A 14,373-nucleotide genomic window follows, 5' to 3' on the forward strand; every position below is an offset into this window, starting at 1 on the left:
ATGGATCAAATCTGCCAAACCTGAACCGTTCATGCCTATAATTTTAATTCGCAGTTTTGAACACCTTAACGATCACAATTTGGATGAAATTTTGCAGAAGTGATCTACATATTAGGACCTAAAAACTGAACGGTTAAGATTGAAAAATGTGATTGAAAAGTAGGTCTAATGCTTGATCCCTCATATATGTCAAAAAAGGGAATCCCTTAGTAGAAGGGCCCTGTATATATATATATATACACAGAAAAGTTCCAAAGTGGACGTCCGCACTCGGCTTAAAGTGCGAACGTCCCTCTGTTCGCCACCGGACGGCGCCGGTGACGGCGTGCCTCCACCCCAACGGACTCCAACAGCGTCCCCGACCACTTTTCCTCCCCGGCGAGTCCGCCAAATTCCAGTTTACCGGTGAGATTGATTTTATTTGAAGTTTTGGGTGATCTCGTCGGAAAACTAGAATTCGACGGACTCGCCGGGGAGGGAAAGTGGTCGGGGACGCTGCTGGAGTCCGCTGGGGTAGAAGCGCGCCCTCGCCGGCGCCGTACAGTGGCGAACGGAGGAAAATCTGCACCATAAAGCGGTGCGGACGTCCGCAGCTGAGAAAAATCCTATATATATATTAAACATTGATGACATGGCGTGTTGGAGGCTGAGGTGGCGTATCGGTCAACGTGTCAGGCCGTGTCAGAGACGTGTCGCCGTGTTGGATACTCCGGGGGTGTGAAGTGTCCGTGCAACATAATAAGCAACAGAGAAGAGAGAAGAGATGAAGAATAGGAGGGAGATGACATTGAACTGGATTTTCTCTCCGGTGGTCTTCAGAGTGTTTATTCGACTAGACGGCCAAATCAATCCACATTTCTAGTGAAAGCAAATGAAAATCAACACTCGGCTAATGGTTTGATGATCGTTTAAATTTTTTAGTCACCATTGCTGGTTGTTAGAACATGGGTTTATCCACATCCATCAATTTTGCTCATTTCCCAACTATTACATGCTTGTATGGTTCCATAATAATTTCCAATTGCTTTCTTTGATATTGATTTACAATCCTCATCATGAAAAAAGTCGGAGAAGCATATCAAGTGCAAAAGTCAGGAAGCACATAATATTGATAGTGAAGCAAAACTTCAATAGGAATCCCACATCTCTTCATAAAGAAACTGAATATAATCTCTTGCAAAACATATTCAGGAAGTATCAGTTCAAAAGCAGCAAAGAAACGCTAGTTTAAGAGTCTCATAATCCAACTGCATGACACAAACAGTCGTTCCCAGAAATGAACTGCAAGCTCACAGTCTTCGTCCTCTTCTACCACCCTTTCTACGAGTGCTATCAGTAGGAATTGGAGTCACATCCTCTGAAACATAAGATGAAAAACATCAAATTAACCCAAGTCTACAACTGCAATATCAAACATCAACAAATTCAAATCCTATGAGCAGAGAATCCCATGGTCTAAGCATTAACTAACACGGTTAACCACCGCTAAAAAAAACATGGTTTTAGACACAAGGTAAAATTATCTCACGAATATCTGTAGGTTCAAAATATGAATTCAATATTTTTCACTAACATGCATGCTCTGCTTAAAAGTGTTTTAACAATGGGTATACAACAGACAGGTATAAATTAAGTATCAAAATGCTTAAATTTAATTTACCTATACGACCAATTCTCATTCCAGAACGAGCCAGAGCACGGAGTGCTGACTGAGCACCAGGGCCAGGTGTCTTAGTTTTGTTGCCACCAGTTGCTCGCAGCTTAATATGAAGAGCAGTAATGCCCAACTCCTACAGTACCAAATCTTCAAATTAAGGGAAGAAAAAGAAAGAGAAACTCACACCTTATATACATATATACACACATCAATATCCATCTCTTAGGAAATAGTTAAAGAAATCCACAATTACTAACAGATCCCAAACAAATATTAAAAGGAAAGAACAAATTGCAAACAGATCAAGACCTTGCATCTTGTAGAAACATCCTGTGCTGCAAGCATAGCAGCGTATGGCGAAGACTCATCCCTGTCGGCCTTCACCTTCATACCACCTGTATTTACAAAAATCAGAAATGATAAACTGAAACATTTTGAAAAGCATCTTGTAAAAGTAATCAACCAGAAAGAACCAGTCTCACTCCAGTGCTTTAAACACAGAAACAAATGCAATGCAGCAATAAAAAGCACTGCCTTATACAAGTTGACACAGATTGTAAACTACATTCAGAAGATATGCACAAGAACTTGAATGAAATGCTTACCAGTGATGCGGACCAAAGTTTCCCTTCCAGAGAGATCAGTCACATGCTACAAAACCAACAAAAGCCAAAGATTAAAAACCAAATTCATAACGCTGAAAAGAAGCAGAACTGGTAGAGAAAGATAATTTCAGCTTACAATGAATGTGTCATTAAACGAGGCAAAAATGTGGGCAACCCCAAAGACATGCTCTCCATCTCTGACTGCAGGGCCAAGAGTGACATTCTCTTCCTTTGGCTCCCTAGTCTTCTTATGCTTCGACTGTAACACACATTCAAAAACAAATCAATCACAAGAACTACCTCCTTTCGACATTACCTATAACAGTATCTATACCACAACCTACTACCCTAATATTAACAACTATTTTTACACATTCAAGAACCTGATTTACACCCTAGCACACTATTATCTGTCAAATTGTTCAGTAATCTGAATTGAAAACTCGTCCGATTAAAACCAATAGCACACAGATTTCAAGGACAAATCAAATCTCAATATGAACAGAGAAACAAAAATAAGGCTTCTGGATCTGAAATCGAGCAACTATGGCTAGTGAAACAGACTCGGGTTGATTGGGATGGGAGATTTGCTTACCATGGTTGCGCGACGGTGCTATTGGAGGTTGTAGGAAGCTCCTGGCGGTTTTGGTATTCTGTAAAACCCTAAAGCGGAGGACTGAAGCGGGGCGTGTCTACTTGGATTTTATATGAGCCAGCTAGCGCTTTAGGGTTTCGTGAAGTGTTGGAGTTACAGGAATGCCCTTCGATTTCTGAAATATTGTAATTTTACACTTTTAGTTTCTGACTATTTACCTTTCCCTTTTTTGTTTTTTTTTTCCTTCTATTGTCAATGTAAATAAATTTTGAACATCATTTCTTCCAAATAATTTTGAATCCCTTTTGGATTTCTCTTAACCAAACTAACGGGTGATGTCGACATAGATTCATATGAGCCTGTTGTCAGTTTCTGTTTATCAGTTACTTTGGTGTTGGGACCAAGATTCACAGTGTATCTCTCCACAGTAAACGCACAAACCGAAAACCTCTCAAATTAGCGTTTGAGTTGAGAATCAAACGCTGTATTATAATTGTGCATGGGGAGCGTTCATACATTTCAACAATGAGAGGAAAACCATGAGGTCAAGTAAACAAAGTCGTTGGCTATCTTTGCAATCAAAAGCTCAAAGGTAATGTGTTCCGTGTTATATCAGATATGGAAGTACAGGACTACAGGGTTTCACTTTCAACGTGTATACTCTATTTTTCTCAGCAATGTTTTGTAAGTATAAATAACCGACCTTACAGAAAGTGGAGAAGAACACGATAACTAATAATTTTAGTGAGCCTAACTACAAAGAATGGTAATAACCAAAGTCATCCTGATGCTAAGCAGATATCAGACCGATATAGGCAGCAGCTAACGACAATGTGGACGATATAATATAGGCACCACCAACAATGACCGGTTCTTTAAGTCCACATAGTTCAAGGTGATGATGAAATGGTGCCATTCGGAAGAGCCGGCGACCCGCACCTTGCAAGTGCTTGGTTGTCTTAAAGTACATTACCTACATGTTTTACTAAAACATCAGTCCAGAGAGAACTGCAGTTTCAACCAAATCTGGGAGTGAGAAACACACAGTTTGTGGAAGTTCAATGGTATGGATAACAAACCTGCAAAATAACTGATGAGGCTTCCAAGACAAAGACGCCGGATGAAATGAACAATGGGAAGAACATCCCTGTGCAACAAGCCATTGCAGCTAACCCTCCACCAAGTGCCAAGGACCCAGTATTACCCATGAACACTGATGCCTTGTATCTGTTGTGCAAAAGAAAACCAACACAAGCTCCTGCCATTGACGCTCCAAATATTGCAAGGTCTGTTCATATGCCATACAATATTTAGTGCTGAAGAACTATAAAAAAAAAGTGCATTACTATTATCAACTATGAATTGGACGCCCAGACCAGATAACAAGAACCAATAACAAACCTATGTTGGTCAAATCTAATACAGTTCTACATCCCTTGTAAAAAAAAGTGAATTGATGGCCACTGTATCACATATAAGTCACATCATAAACCAAATGTCGATCAGTTGATCCTTGATGTACATGGCCCCATTTAAACTAAATCACAATAACAAATGCACTCACCTGAACATATTGGAAGTACTGCGATTGACATTCCTATAAAAGCCAATGCAGCAGATCCTCCAGCCAGCCCATCAAGGCCATCAGTTAAGTCCACCCCATTTCCCATAGAAACAAAACAGAATGAAGCCAGCATTAGATATAATTTTCCCAGCCACACTATGCCTATTGGAGCAGGTAGAGGAACCAACATTTTCCTGCATGACGAAAGAGGAGAGAGAACTTCAACAAAAGTACCATGAGTAAGCATTTAGTGCATAGATCCAGAAGTGTAGCAATTGACGTCCCAATAAATGAATATCATACTGTGAACCAAGTGAATATAAGATTATGTATGGCAGCAATCTTACTCATTAAGAACAAAATCAGTCCAAACCTAGTTCAACAATGATTATTTTGGGATGTGATCACTGATCAGAAGGGCTTCTCATACTTATCAACCAGATCGATTACATAAAAAGTACTCGTAAACTAGTAGATCTAACAGTAGAAAGAAATCAAAAGGCCAGAAAATTCAGTTCTACAAAAAGCCTCCTAAAAATTGTTTCTCACTCTAGTTATGAACATATGCTTAAAACCGAATACAGCTCACCATATGTAAATTACATATGCAATATATCTATTGGCGATCACTATTAGGCCAAATCATGTATTTAGTTTATATTAAGCTCAACTATATGCCTATTAAATATCTTATTTTGTCTGACTGGTATGCAGCATTTAAACACAAGTTCCTAATTTCTGTAAACTCATCACCAAAAGAATAGACATGTGAGTTACCATCAGAATAATAGTTACAAGAAGATATACATGCCATAGGGTGATGATATATTTGTCGTATGCAACCAATATGAAAACCATGTTCCAACAGCTACCTGCAAAAAATAGCCAAAAAAGAGAAATATTGTTACTCACAAGGTTGTTAGATGCAACTCCTAGATAGTATTTGAGAAAAAAAGAAAAAAAAGATAGTAGAATGTTCACCTCCAAAATGATTTTAATCCATGCAGATAGACCACTATTATGATTCTTGATCAAGCAAATGATATCATCAAGTAATCCAATAGCAGAAAAAGCAAGAGTTGCTGTAGCTGCTCCTGCTACTTCAACAGAAGAAAAACCGGCAGTGAACCTTGCAACAGTAACACCAACTGGTACAAAGAACAATCCACCCATTGTGGGAGTTCTTTTCTTCAAGGAGTGCCTTACATAACCTTCTTTTCTGATAATTTGATGAATCTTCAAGCTATAGAGCAGTGGAACACAAACATATCCCGCACAAGAGGCTAAAGCGGCTGATATAACGAACGGGCAAGTCAAGTGGAAGGGTGCCAAAGGTAGTTTAACAATGCGCCAAGCACACCAATCCACATATAGAAGTACCACTAGTAAGAACATTATCAGTCCTGCGTTGAGTAGTACTCCTTGTCTGATCCTGCAAACATATTGTAAAAGACCATCAAACTAAGGAAGATCTCACTAATTTCTCAGATTTCTTTGCTGAGGGCCAATGACATCTAAACGTTCTAGGTACATTGACACGGAATAGTCAAGACCATTACAGATACAATGGAAGCATTGTTGCATTCTTCGAGTATTATGTAAAATCCAAATGTGGGTACACTTGCCTGTGTCTCTTCCGCTGGCGCCCGAGCATTGCAAGCCGATAAGCACTAACAGTTAGAGCATCATCAGTTGGCTTAGTAATAGCAGGCAAATCAACATCAGACTGAGGAGAAACTACATACTCGGCATCACTATCGTCACCATCACTCGAAAAACTCATGTAGTTTGCAGTCTCTTCCTGGTTATTTCCCCAATCCTCAACCGGCGAAAAATCACCAAAATCCTACAGATTAAACCAATTAATTAACAATATTGCTATTTGCTACAATCTTAAAAAAAAAAAAAAATACATGTAACACTATAACATTAGTCTAACTCTCTCAAATGTAATACCGAGATCTCTCCGAAAACGAACAATCCAAAATCAATAAGCTTTAGAAATATGAAGTGAGTTAGAGAAAGGTTACCACATCAAAGGCTCCATAGTGGACAGGACCATGACCAAAGCGGCGTCCACAGCTTCGTAACCCGATCAACTACAAAAAGTAATCACGAACAAATGTAAACGAGACTGTCACAGATTATAGTTTTTACAGTCAAATAGTTGACTTTTACATTAAGCTATCAAACTCTCAACAAATTTCACCAAACCATAGAATGAAAGAAATCAACGGTCGCCAACTCACAAACCTTAAGATCGTAACTGATTCCGGAACATACCGGAGGGAATCCGGAACCGGATCGGAGGCGATCGACGGAGGGAAATGAGGAGCGGCGGTGGGGGCGAGGGAGCTGGAGAGGGTAGAGGTGGCGGAGATTGAAGGAATAATAAGATGATGCCATGGCGGTGAATCAGTAAAAGAAGAAGAGAGTTTCAGAGAGGAAAGTGTAAATGAGAGAAGAAATAGATCTCGAAGAACAGGTTGGTGAATCCATTAATAAAACTGGACAAGGATATTCGAGCTGCCCGAAACAACTCCAAGCGGAATGGCCGGAGGGAGAAAGCAAAATAGAAAAACTTTGAAAGTCCCGCAACGATTTTCTCTCTTTTTATATATCATGACGCGCCTTTTGGAGCGTGGCGCCACATAGCACATAGCACATATCACTTATAACATAAAGTCGGAGTAAACGATTTTCTCTCTTTTTATATATTTGTTTGAGGAGAAATACTTCTGTGCGACTGTCGTGTCTCGTGTCTGTGCGACACGTGTTTTTGCTCCGACAAATTCTCCGGTGAAGTTTTTTCTTCTTTTTTCTGGAGAATCTTGGCTCATCGGAGCTCCGGGAGCGAATCGAGAGGAGAGGAGAGGGATCCGGAGAGGGAGACGAAGGTGAGGCGTTAGGAGGTGGAGAGGAAGAAGAAGGTGGAGAGAGGGAGGCGTAGGGTTGTGGCGGAGGAGGAACCTGGCTTCGAGACGGAGGAGGATCTGTGAGAGGAGATCGTCGTGGTTGGCGATGGTTTCGGCCGGCGGGGGTGAAGATTCTGGCTCTATTGCTTCGCCGGAGAGGGGCTGTGTGGAAAAAAAAAAAACACGTGTCGCACAACCGTCGGCTGATCGCACACGTGACACAGACACAGAAGTATCTCTCTTGTTTGAGGCCATGACGCGCCTTTTGGAGCGTGAAACCACGAGGCGCCACATAGCAAATATCATAGTGGTGTAAATTGCATTAGCTGTTACTAACCACAATGTTATGTCTTGATCTAAGACCTAACATCGATGAAGCATAAGTATATAGTCTACGTGGCTCAATTCATATGCAATCATAGGTCAAGGTAATGATTACTACTCATATTTACTTAGTTTTCAACAGTAAGAGTGAACCCAATTGAACAAATCAATGTGCATCTTTTGTCACTAGAATCAATCAAGTCTACAAGACAACTACAACTGACACCGGAGTCCGGCCTCGTCCCGTTGTGAATCCCCTGGTTCCATCAGGCATTCTGGGGCCAGGTGGTGGCTTTGAAGGTTCAATTGGATGAGCAGACGAAGTAGTTCCGTGGCCTGGAGAGAAAGATGATATCAATTTAGAATTAGAAAAGGAGGAAAACGGGAAGGAGCTCATTCAAAGTGATCAACATACCAAACCCATTGAGGCCAAGATACTTCTGCCTGCCAGATTGCCCTCGATTTCGACCCCTGTGCCCAGTTTTCTCCTTAGGCAACTGGCCTCCTCCATCCTACAATGCAGAAACAAGTACAGATACTAGAGTCATCTCTATTTTGTTTAGGAAGCTTTTCAATTCTATGGAAACTCCACTAATTTCAAAGTCCAATACATATTCAAAGGAGAACTCAATTCCGATTACCTCTTCATCAGGTGTACCGTTGTGATGTTCACTTGCATTATGAGTCTCCTCAATCCCTGCTTCAGATGTTCGGATACTGCTACTCTTCTCAGAATCAAAGCCCCCTCGAGATTGTCTGCGCTGTGCACTCTGCCCATACTTACTCTGATGTATATAATAAGAGCACCATTAATTCTCTTGCAGCCAAAAAAAGAGAGTAACTGAAACGAAAAAAATTACCATCTGCTTTAGAAGCTTCACCCGCATGCCATTTCTCCAATCTTCCTCGTTGTTTAAAATAGCAACCTGATCCAAACCAACAGAAAAGAAGTCAACAACTGTAACCTGAAAACCCAACTATATAGAGCCAAATGCACTGATAGAGAAAAGAGCCAATTACTTACAGCTTTCTCAGTAGCCTCCACAGTATCATACTCTATAAGGGCATGCAACTGCAGAGAAGAACAAAAGCTTAAAATTATATACAGAAAAAAATTTCAACCATCGTGTAAAACACAATAGTACGTTAGACCAGATAATTGTGATGTGGACCATACCTTATTACTGATTGGCTTCTCAACCTTCCCGCCTTTTGCTGATGCATCTATGGCACTTGGGTCAAGTATGCATATATCTTTTATACTGAAAATTAAATAAAACAATCATTAATTGTAGAAACAGTAATAAGATACCATCAAACAACGCAGGATGAGGAGAAGAAAGCATACTTTCCGGCTTCACTAAACATTTTCTTAAGGTTCTCCACTGAATGATCAGCTGGTAGATTCTCTACCAAAACAGTGAACTGCTATACACAAACCAAATGTTAATAATTTTATAACACGTTAGATTTCCTAAAAAGTAACAATAAAATAATAACGAATATCAAGGTCAACCAGAATACCTTTGGATCCCTGGTTTCAAGTGATGGTAGAGGATGAAGTCGTTTCACCTTCTTCCCATTCGAACTCACAACCTACGAGAAGGCAAGTTTACACTTGTCATTTAGGATTTCAGATGTGACTAACACAAACACTTTACAAGAGAAGAAGAGAAGAATATTACAAGGAGAGAAGATTCCTTCAAAGCAACCGCTATCGACGAGTTGTTACGAACGAGCTTCTTCGTTTTCTTGTAGGAAGCAATGACTGAAATAGGAACTGCAAGAAAATAAGCAAAAGATTAGAGGAAACTGTCACATAAATACATATAACCATATACATATCTTTACCAATGGTTGGATTTATAAGGATCAATGGGTCAATGGGTCCTAAACATAATTAATTGCAAACATGTTTGTACATCACTTCTAAGCATTGCAACCCTTAGTTTTCAGGATAGAGATTATTACTCCTCACATTACAGATTTGACTCTTCAAGCAAGTAAAATGTTCCTCTCATGTACTTTTAATCTTTCATTTACAAAATGGAGATCAGGAGTGAATGTAAAGGGTAAACACAATAGCTGTTGTAGCCAGAAGATGTTACACTTACATGCATAGAGACTGGATGGAGGGAGACAGAAGTCTAAAAGATATAATTATACTGATTCAGAAACAAGGCAAAACCGAAAAAAGTAAAAAATCTAGAAAGTCTCTTGGAGAAGAATTCTATGAATAGAGGAAGAATCAGTCAGCAGTCATTGCATAGTCATTTTGGTCCACTTCCTAAGTAATCAACAGTAGAAAGGATAATAAATTACCCAGAGAGAGAGAGAGAGAGAAAACTAGGAACTACATGTGGACAAACTTCAGGTGCAGACTTAAATTTTTGGCCAGGGACGTGAAAGCAAAGGTTAAATTTGAGGATGATGATTGTTGAAAATTTCAATAGGTTGCATGAAACACAACTGCCCATCTTCCCCGAAATTGGATCTTGTAGAGAACGCTCGGAACAAAGTGCATATATTATAGCACTGCGCCGATATACAATCCCTGCATACCACCTAAGAAAAATTTAACATATGAATCTAGAAACAGAATCAAATTTCAAATACACTTCAGAAAAAGGGGCACACTGCTATTGGTAACACATAAAACAATGGATTTGCTACCTTTGAAAACAAGAGGAAAAACATTATCCCATAAGTCGCCACTGGATTACATATCATGCCTAAAGTACTTTCTGCCATTTTCTCAATCGCTTATTAGGAAAAGGACATTTCCATGGAAAGCAAAGGAACAGGACAGCTATAAGTTAATGTGAAGTACAAAGCAAGTCACAGTCGAACAGAATAAGTCACAGGATAACTCGATTGAGACAAACATATACACCAAGTACTCACCAAAGCCTTCTTCGTCCTTTTTAATCCAACTCAACATGTGTTTGTCGTTAGACAAGTTTTCGTCACTAAAGTAGTATTCCACCTGCAAAGCCATGAACAAAGAAAGGTGTTACATATAACCGTAAGTAACATAGCCTGAATTCCAAAATGTCAACGAAAAGTAACCATTATCGAACCAAATCCTCAGCTTAGCTTTCTATCAAACCTTAACCTGTTTAACATCACAGTTCCAATGCCCTACTTGATATATAATAGAAGCTGAGCATCAGCGCACATTGTTCTATTTCGATTTCACCTCAAAGTTACATCCATATGCACATTTACCATATATATATTTTCTGTCAACTGTGGAGACAACTTAATTCACTGTTAATAACACTGTTTTTAATTACTGTTTCTAAACACACAAAAGAGAGTTGGGCCTCTTGCAAAGTTGGGCCTGTATTTTGTCTCTTCAGTCCTTTCTCTCGCCATCTCCTGAATCTTCGAGAGTGTCTTCCATTCTCTGGCAAACCCTTCCTTTTATTTCTTCTTGATTAGCATGTAGTGCTTGACTAAAGATTTAATATGCTCATTTGCAGTTCTGTTGCCTCGAAAATATCAAATACAATAGCGAAGAACCACATCACATTGGAATTTGCTGATAAATTCATAAATTGTAAACCTACTGGAACTATTAGCACATAGAATGCAATTCTAGGGTTCATAATAAAATAACACAGCAAACAGCACAAGGCTATTAAAAAAATCCAGAGATAATAGGGATCTCACCTGCTTGATAATCTTCTGCTTCAGATCCTCGGTGAGACCGCCGGCGGCGGCTTGATCGGGGTCTTCGTCGGACGGCAGGCGTTGAACCTCGGCGGCCGCGCGATCGGGGGATCCGACGGGGGAGACATCGGAGTCGTGAGGCGGAGACGGTGGAGGAGTGGAGTCGGTGGCTGTGGGGACGGCGACGATGGCGGCGTCGGTTCCCACCTGAATTGGCAGACGAGGCTGCACATCATCACTTAATACATCTGAATTATGGCCCAACTTGGACGCTGTTCCCACCTGTCCCTGGCCCATAATCCCCTCCGAATTAACCCGACCCAAATTCTCAGCTTCCACATCAGCAAATGAACTCACTCCTGTATTTTTTTTTTTTTTTTTGGCGAGAGAACTCACTCCTGATTGGCACACAGAATTATTCCCAGCTTCTGATTGATTCTGCTGACTAAAGTAATTAGCGGAGTCAGCATTCAGTGCAGGATCCAAGAAATCACCATTCCCTCTCATATCTACGCGCGCCAGCATACGGGCATTTCTCACGCGCGCCTTAGCTAGCTCCGTCCAGAAATCTCCATTCTCCGCCGCAGACGGTGCTGCAAAATCATTGAAATCCAATTTTGGATCCACACCGACCCGCATATCATTATTATAAAACTCATCAGCATCTGCAGGTCCATCGTCCCACTTACATAATCTCATCGGATGTCCAATCCGGCCACAACTGTAACAGAAATCACAGAGTTTTTCATACTTGACTCGGATCTTCTTTCTAGCAGGACCATGCCAAAACCCAGGGTAAAGAGGTTTCTTCCCATCTACCACAACTTTCAAACGCAGAAACGATCTCGGAATTCGAATCGGATCCTCAATCTCAATTACACGACCCACCTTCCTACCAATATTACGAGCACTCCCCTCCGACAACATACCCAGGGGAAGGAAATGAATCTGAATCCAGAATTGTATCGGAGAGAAGTCGATATCCTCAATTGCCAACTCCCTGGGCCATGGAACCACATTCATCAACCGATCATCAATATTCCAAGGTCCAGAGTTAACTATTTGCTTCGCAATTTCTTCCTGCTTTACCACAATCGAATAGAGACGATCGTTCACCATAAACACTTGGATATCATCATCTTCTTCTCCATAAGAGCTCCAAGCCCGCCTGAGACCACCAGTAACTGAATTTGGATGCGGCGGACGTTCAGCTAACAAAGCCCCAGCGAGGTGAAACACCTCAGATTCCCCTTCATCGCGAGCCACCAGCTCAATATCATCATCACTGGCCATTATGGAAAATCTAATTTGGAGAGGGGAATAATAGGAAACACAATCTGAATCAAATCGCAGGATCTATTCGGAGAAAAAAAGTTGATAAAGGAACGGATTCATTGTGGAAGATTGACTAGAGAGAATGGAGATAGGGATGTGAGAATCTCACAGAAAAAGCGTCACTTAGACGCAGATGGCCCTCACTGAAGAGAGAAAAGCTCTCAGCTAGAGAGAGAAAAAAGTCCTTGTATCTAAGTTCAATGACTTTAAGTCCACATAGTTCCATGGCGACCCGCACCTTGCAAGCGGTTGGTTGTCTTAAAGTACATTACCTACATGTTACTAAAAACATCAGTCCAGAGAGAACTGCAGTTTCAACCAAACCTGGGAGTGAGAAACACAGTTTGTGGAAGTTCAATGGTATGGATAACAAACCTGCAAAATGACTGATGAGGCTTCCAAGACAAAGACGCCGGATGAAATGAACAATGGGAAGAACATCCCTGTGCAACAAGCCATTGCAGCTAACCCTCCACCAAGTGCCAAGGACCCCGTATTACCAATGAACACTGATGCCTTTTATCGGTTGTGCAAAAGAAAACCAACACAAGCTCCTGCCATTGACGCTCCAAATATTGCAAGGTCTGTTCATAGGCCATACAATATTTAGTGCTGAAGAACTATAAAAAAAAGTGCATCACTATTATCAACAATGAATTGGATGCCCAGACCAGCTAACAAGAACCAATAACAAACCTATCTTATTTTGATGGCCACTGTATCACATATAACTCACATCATAAACCAAATATCGATCAGTTGATCCTCGATGTACATGGCCCCATTTAGACTAAATCACAATAACAAATGCACTCACCTGAACATATTGGAAGTACTGCGATCGACATTCCTGTAAAAGCCAATGCAGCAGATCCTCCAGCCAGCCCATCAAGGCCATCTGTCAAGTCCACCCCATTTCCCATAGAAACAAAACAGAATGAAGCCAGCATTAGATATAATTTTCCCAGCCACACTATGCCTATTGGAGCAGGTAGAGGAACCAACATTTTCCTGCATGAAGAAAGAGGAGAGAGAACTTCAACAAAAGTACCATGAGTAAGCATTTAGTGCATAGATCCAGAAGTGTAGCAACTGACGTCCCAATAAATGAATATCATACCATGAACTTGTTAGACCAAGTGAATATAAGATCATGTATGGCAGCAATCTTACTCATCAAGAACAAGATCAGTCCAAACCTAGTTCAACAATGGTTATTTTGGGATGTGATCACTGATCAGAAGGGCTTCTCATACTTATCAACCAGATTGATTACATAAAAAGTACTCGTAAACTAGTAGATTTAACAGTAGAAAGAAATCAAAAGGCCAGAAAATTCAGTTATACAAAAAGCCTCCTAAAAATTGTTTCTCACTCTAATACATATGCTTAAAACCTAATACAGCTCACCATATGTAAATTACATATGCAATATATCTATTGGCCATCACTATTAGGCCAAATCATGTATTTAGTTTATATTAAGCTCAACTATATGTCTATTAAATATCTTATTCTGTCTGACTGATATGCAGCATTAAAACACAAGTTCCTAATTTCTGTAAACTCATCACCAAAAGAATAGACATGTGAGTTACCATCAGAATAATAGTTACAAGAAGATATACATGCCATAGGGTGATGATATATTTGTCGTATGCAACCAATATGAAAACCATGTTCCAACAGCTACCTGCAAAAAA

At 40.3% G+C, this 14,373-nt stretch overlaps 4 protein-coding genes across 4 annotated transcripts in view; 1 reads left to right on the forward strand and 3 right to left on the reverse strand.

The window, feature by feature from the left end:
* The window catches only part of LOC101310880, a 1,534,871-nt gene that overhangs the window by 184,237 nt on the left and 1,336,261 nt on the right, over nt 1–14,373 (forward strand). Inside the window, exon 10 of the mRNA XM_004295332.1 lies at nt 6,090–6,112. Within this exon, the coding sequence (XP_004295380.1) occupies nt 6,090–6,112 (23 nt within the window). The remainder of the gene's footprint in view (nt 1–6,089; nt 6,113–14,373) is intronic.
* LOC101314634 (40S ribosomal protein S14-like) lies at nt 1,080–2,939 on the reverse strand. The gene is made up of 6 exons (XM_004293560.1): nt 2,858–2,939; nt 2,399–2,521; nt 2,263–2,308; nt 1,967–2,052; nt 1,661–1,790; nt 1,080–1,357 (listed from the first exon to the last, which is right to left on the reverse strand). Exons 1-6 carry the CDS (start codon nt 2,858–2,860, stop codon nt 1,290–1,292), a joined length of 456 nt encoding a protein of 151 aa, XP_004293608.1. The 5' UTR covers nt 2,861–2,939; the 3' UTR covers nt 1,080–1,289.
* On the reverse strand, nt 3,445–4,926 carry LOC101293958 (phospho-N-acetylmuramoyl-pentapeptide-transferase homolog). The gene is made up of 3 exons (XM_004293575.1): nt 4,422–4,926; nt 3,937–4,145; nt 3,445–3,830 (listed from the first exon to the last, which is right to left on the reverse strand). The coding sequence occupies exons 1-3, from the start codon at nt 4,666–4,668 to the stop codon at nt 3,648–3,650; spliced, it is 639 nt and encodes a 212-aa protein (XP_004293623.1). The 5' UTR covers nt 4,669–4,926; the 3' UTR covers nt 3,445–3,647.
* Nucleotides 7,815–10,626, reverse strand: LOC101309803. Its single transcript, XM_004293543.1, has 10 exons — nt 10,565–10,626; nt 9,346–9,440; nt 9,185–9,256; nt 9,009–9,085; nt 8,838–8,922; nt 8,685–8,732; nt 8,521–8,586; nt 8,302–8,445; nt 8,076–8,172; nt 7,815–7,996 (listed from the first exon to the last, which is right to left on the reverse strand). Exons 1-10 carry the CDS (start codon nt 10,599–10,601, stop codon nt 7,863–7,865), a joined length of 855 nt encoding a protein of 284 aa, XP_004293591.1. The 5' UTR covers nt 10,602–10,626; the 3' UTR covers nt 7,815–7,862.

Source organism: Fragaria vesca, linkage group LG3 (assembly GCF_000184155.1).
Source record: "Fragaria vesca subsp. vesca linkage group LG3, FraVesHawaii_1.0, whole genome shotgun sequence".
NCBI lineage: Eukaryota > Viridiplantae > Streptophyta > Magnoliopsida > Rosales > Rosaceae > Fragaria > Fragaria vesca.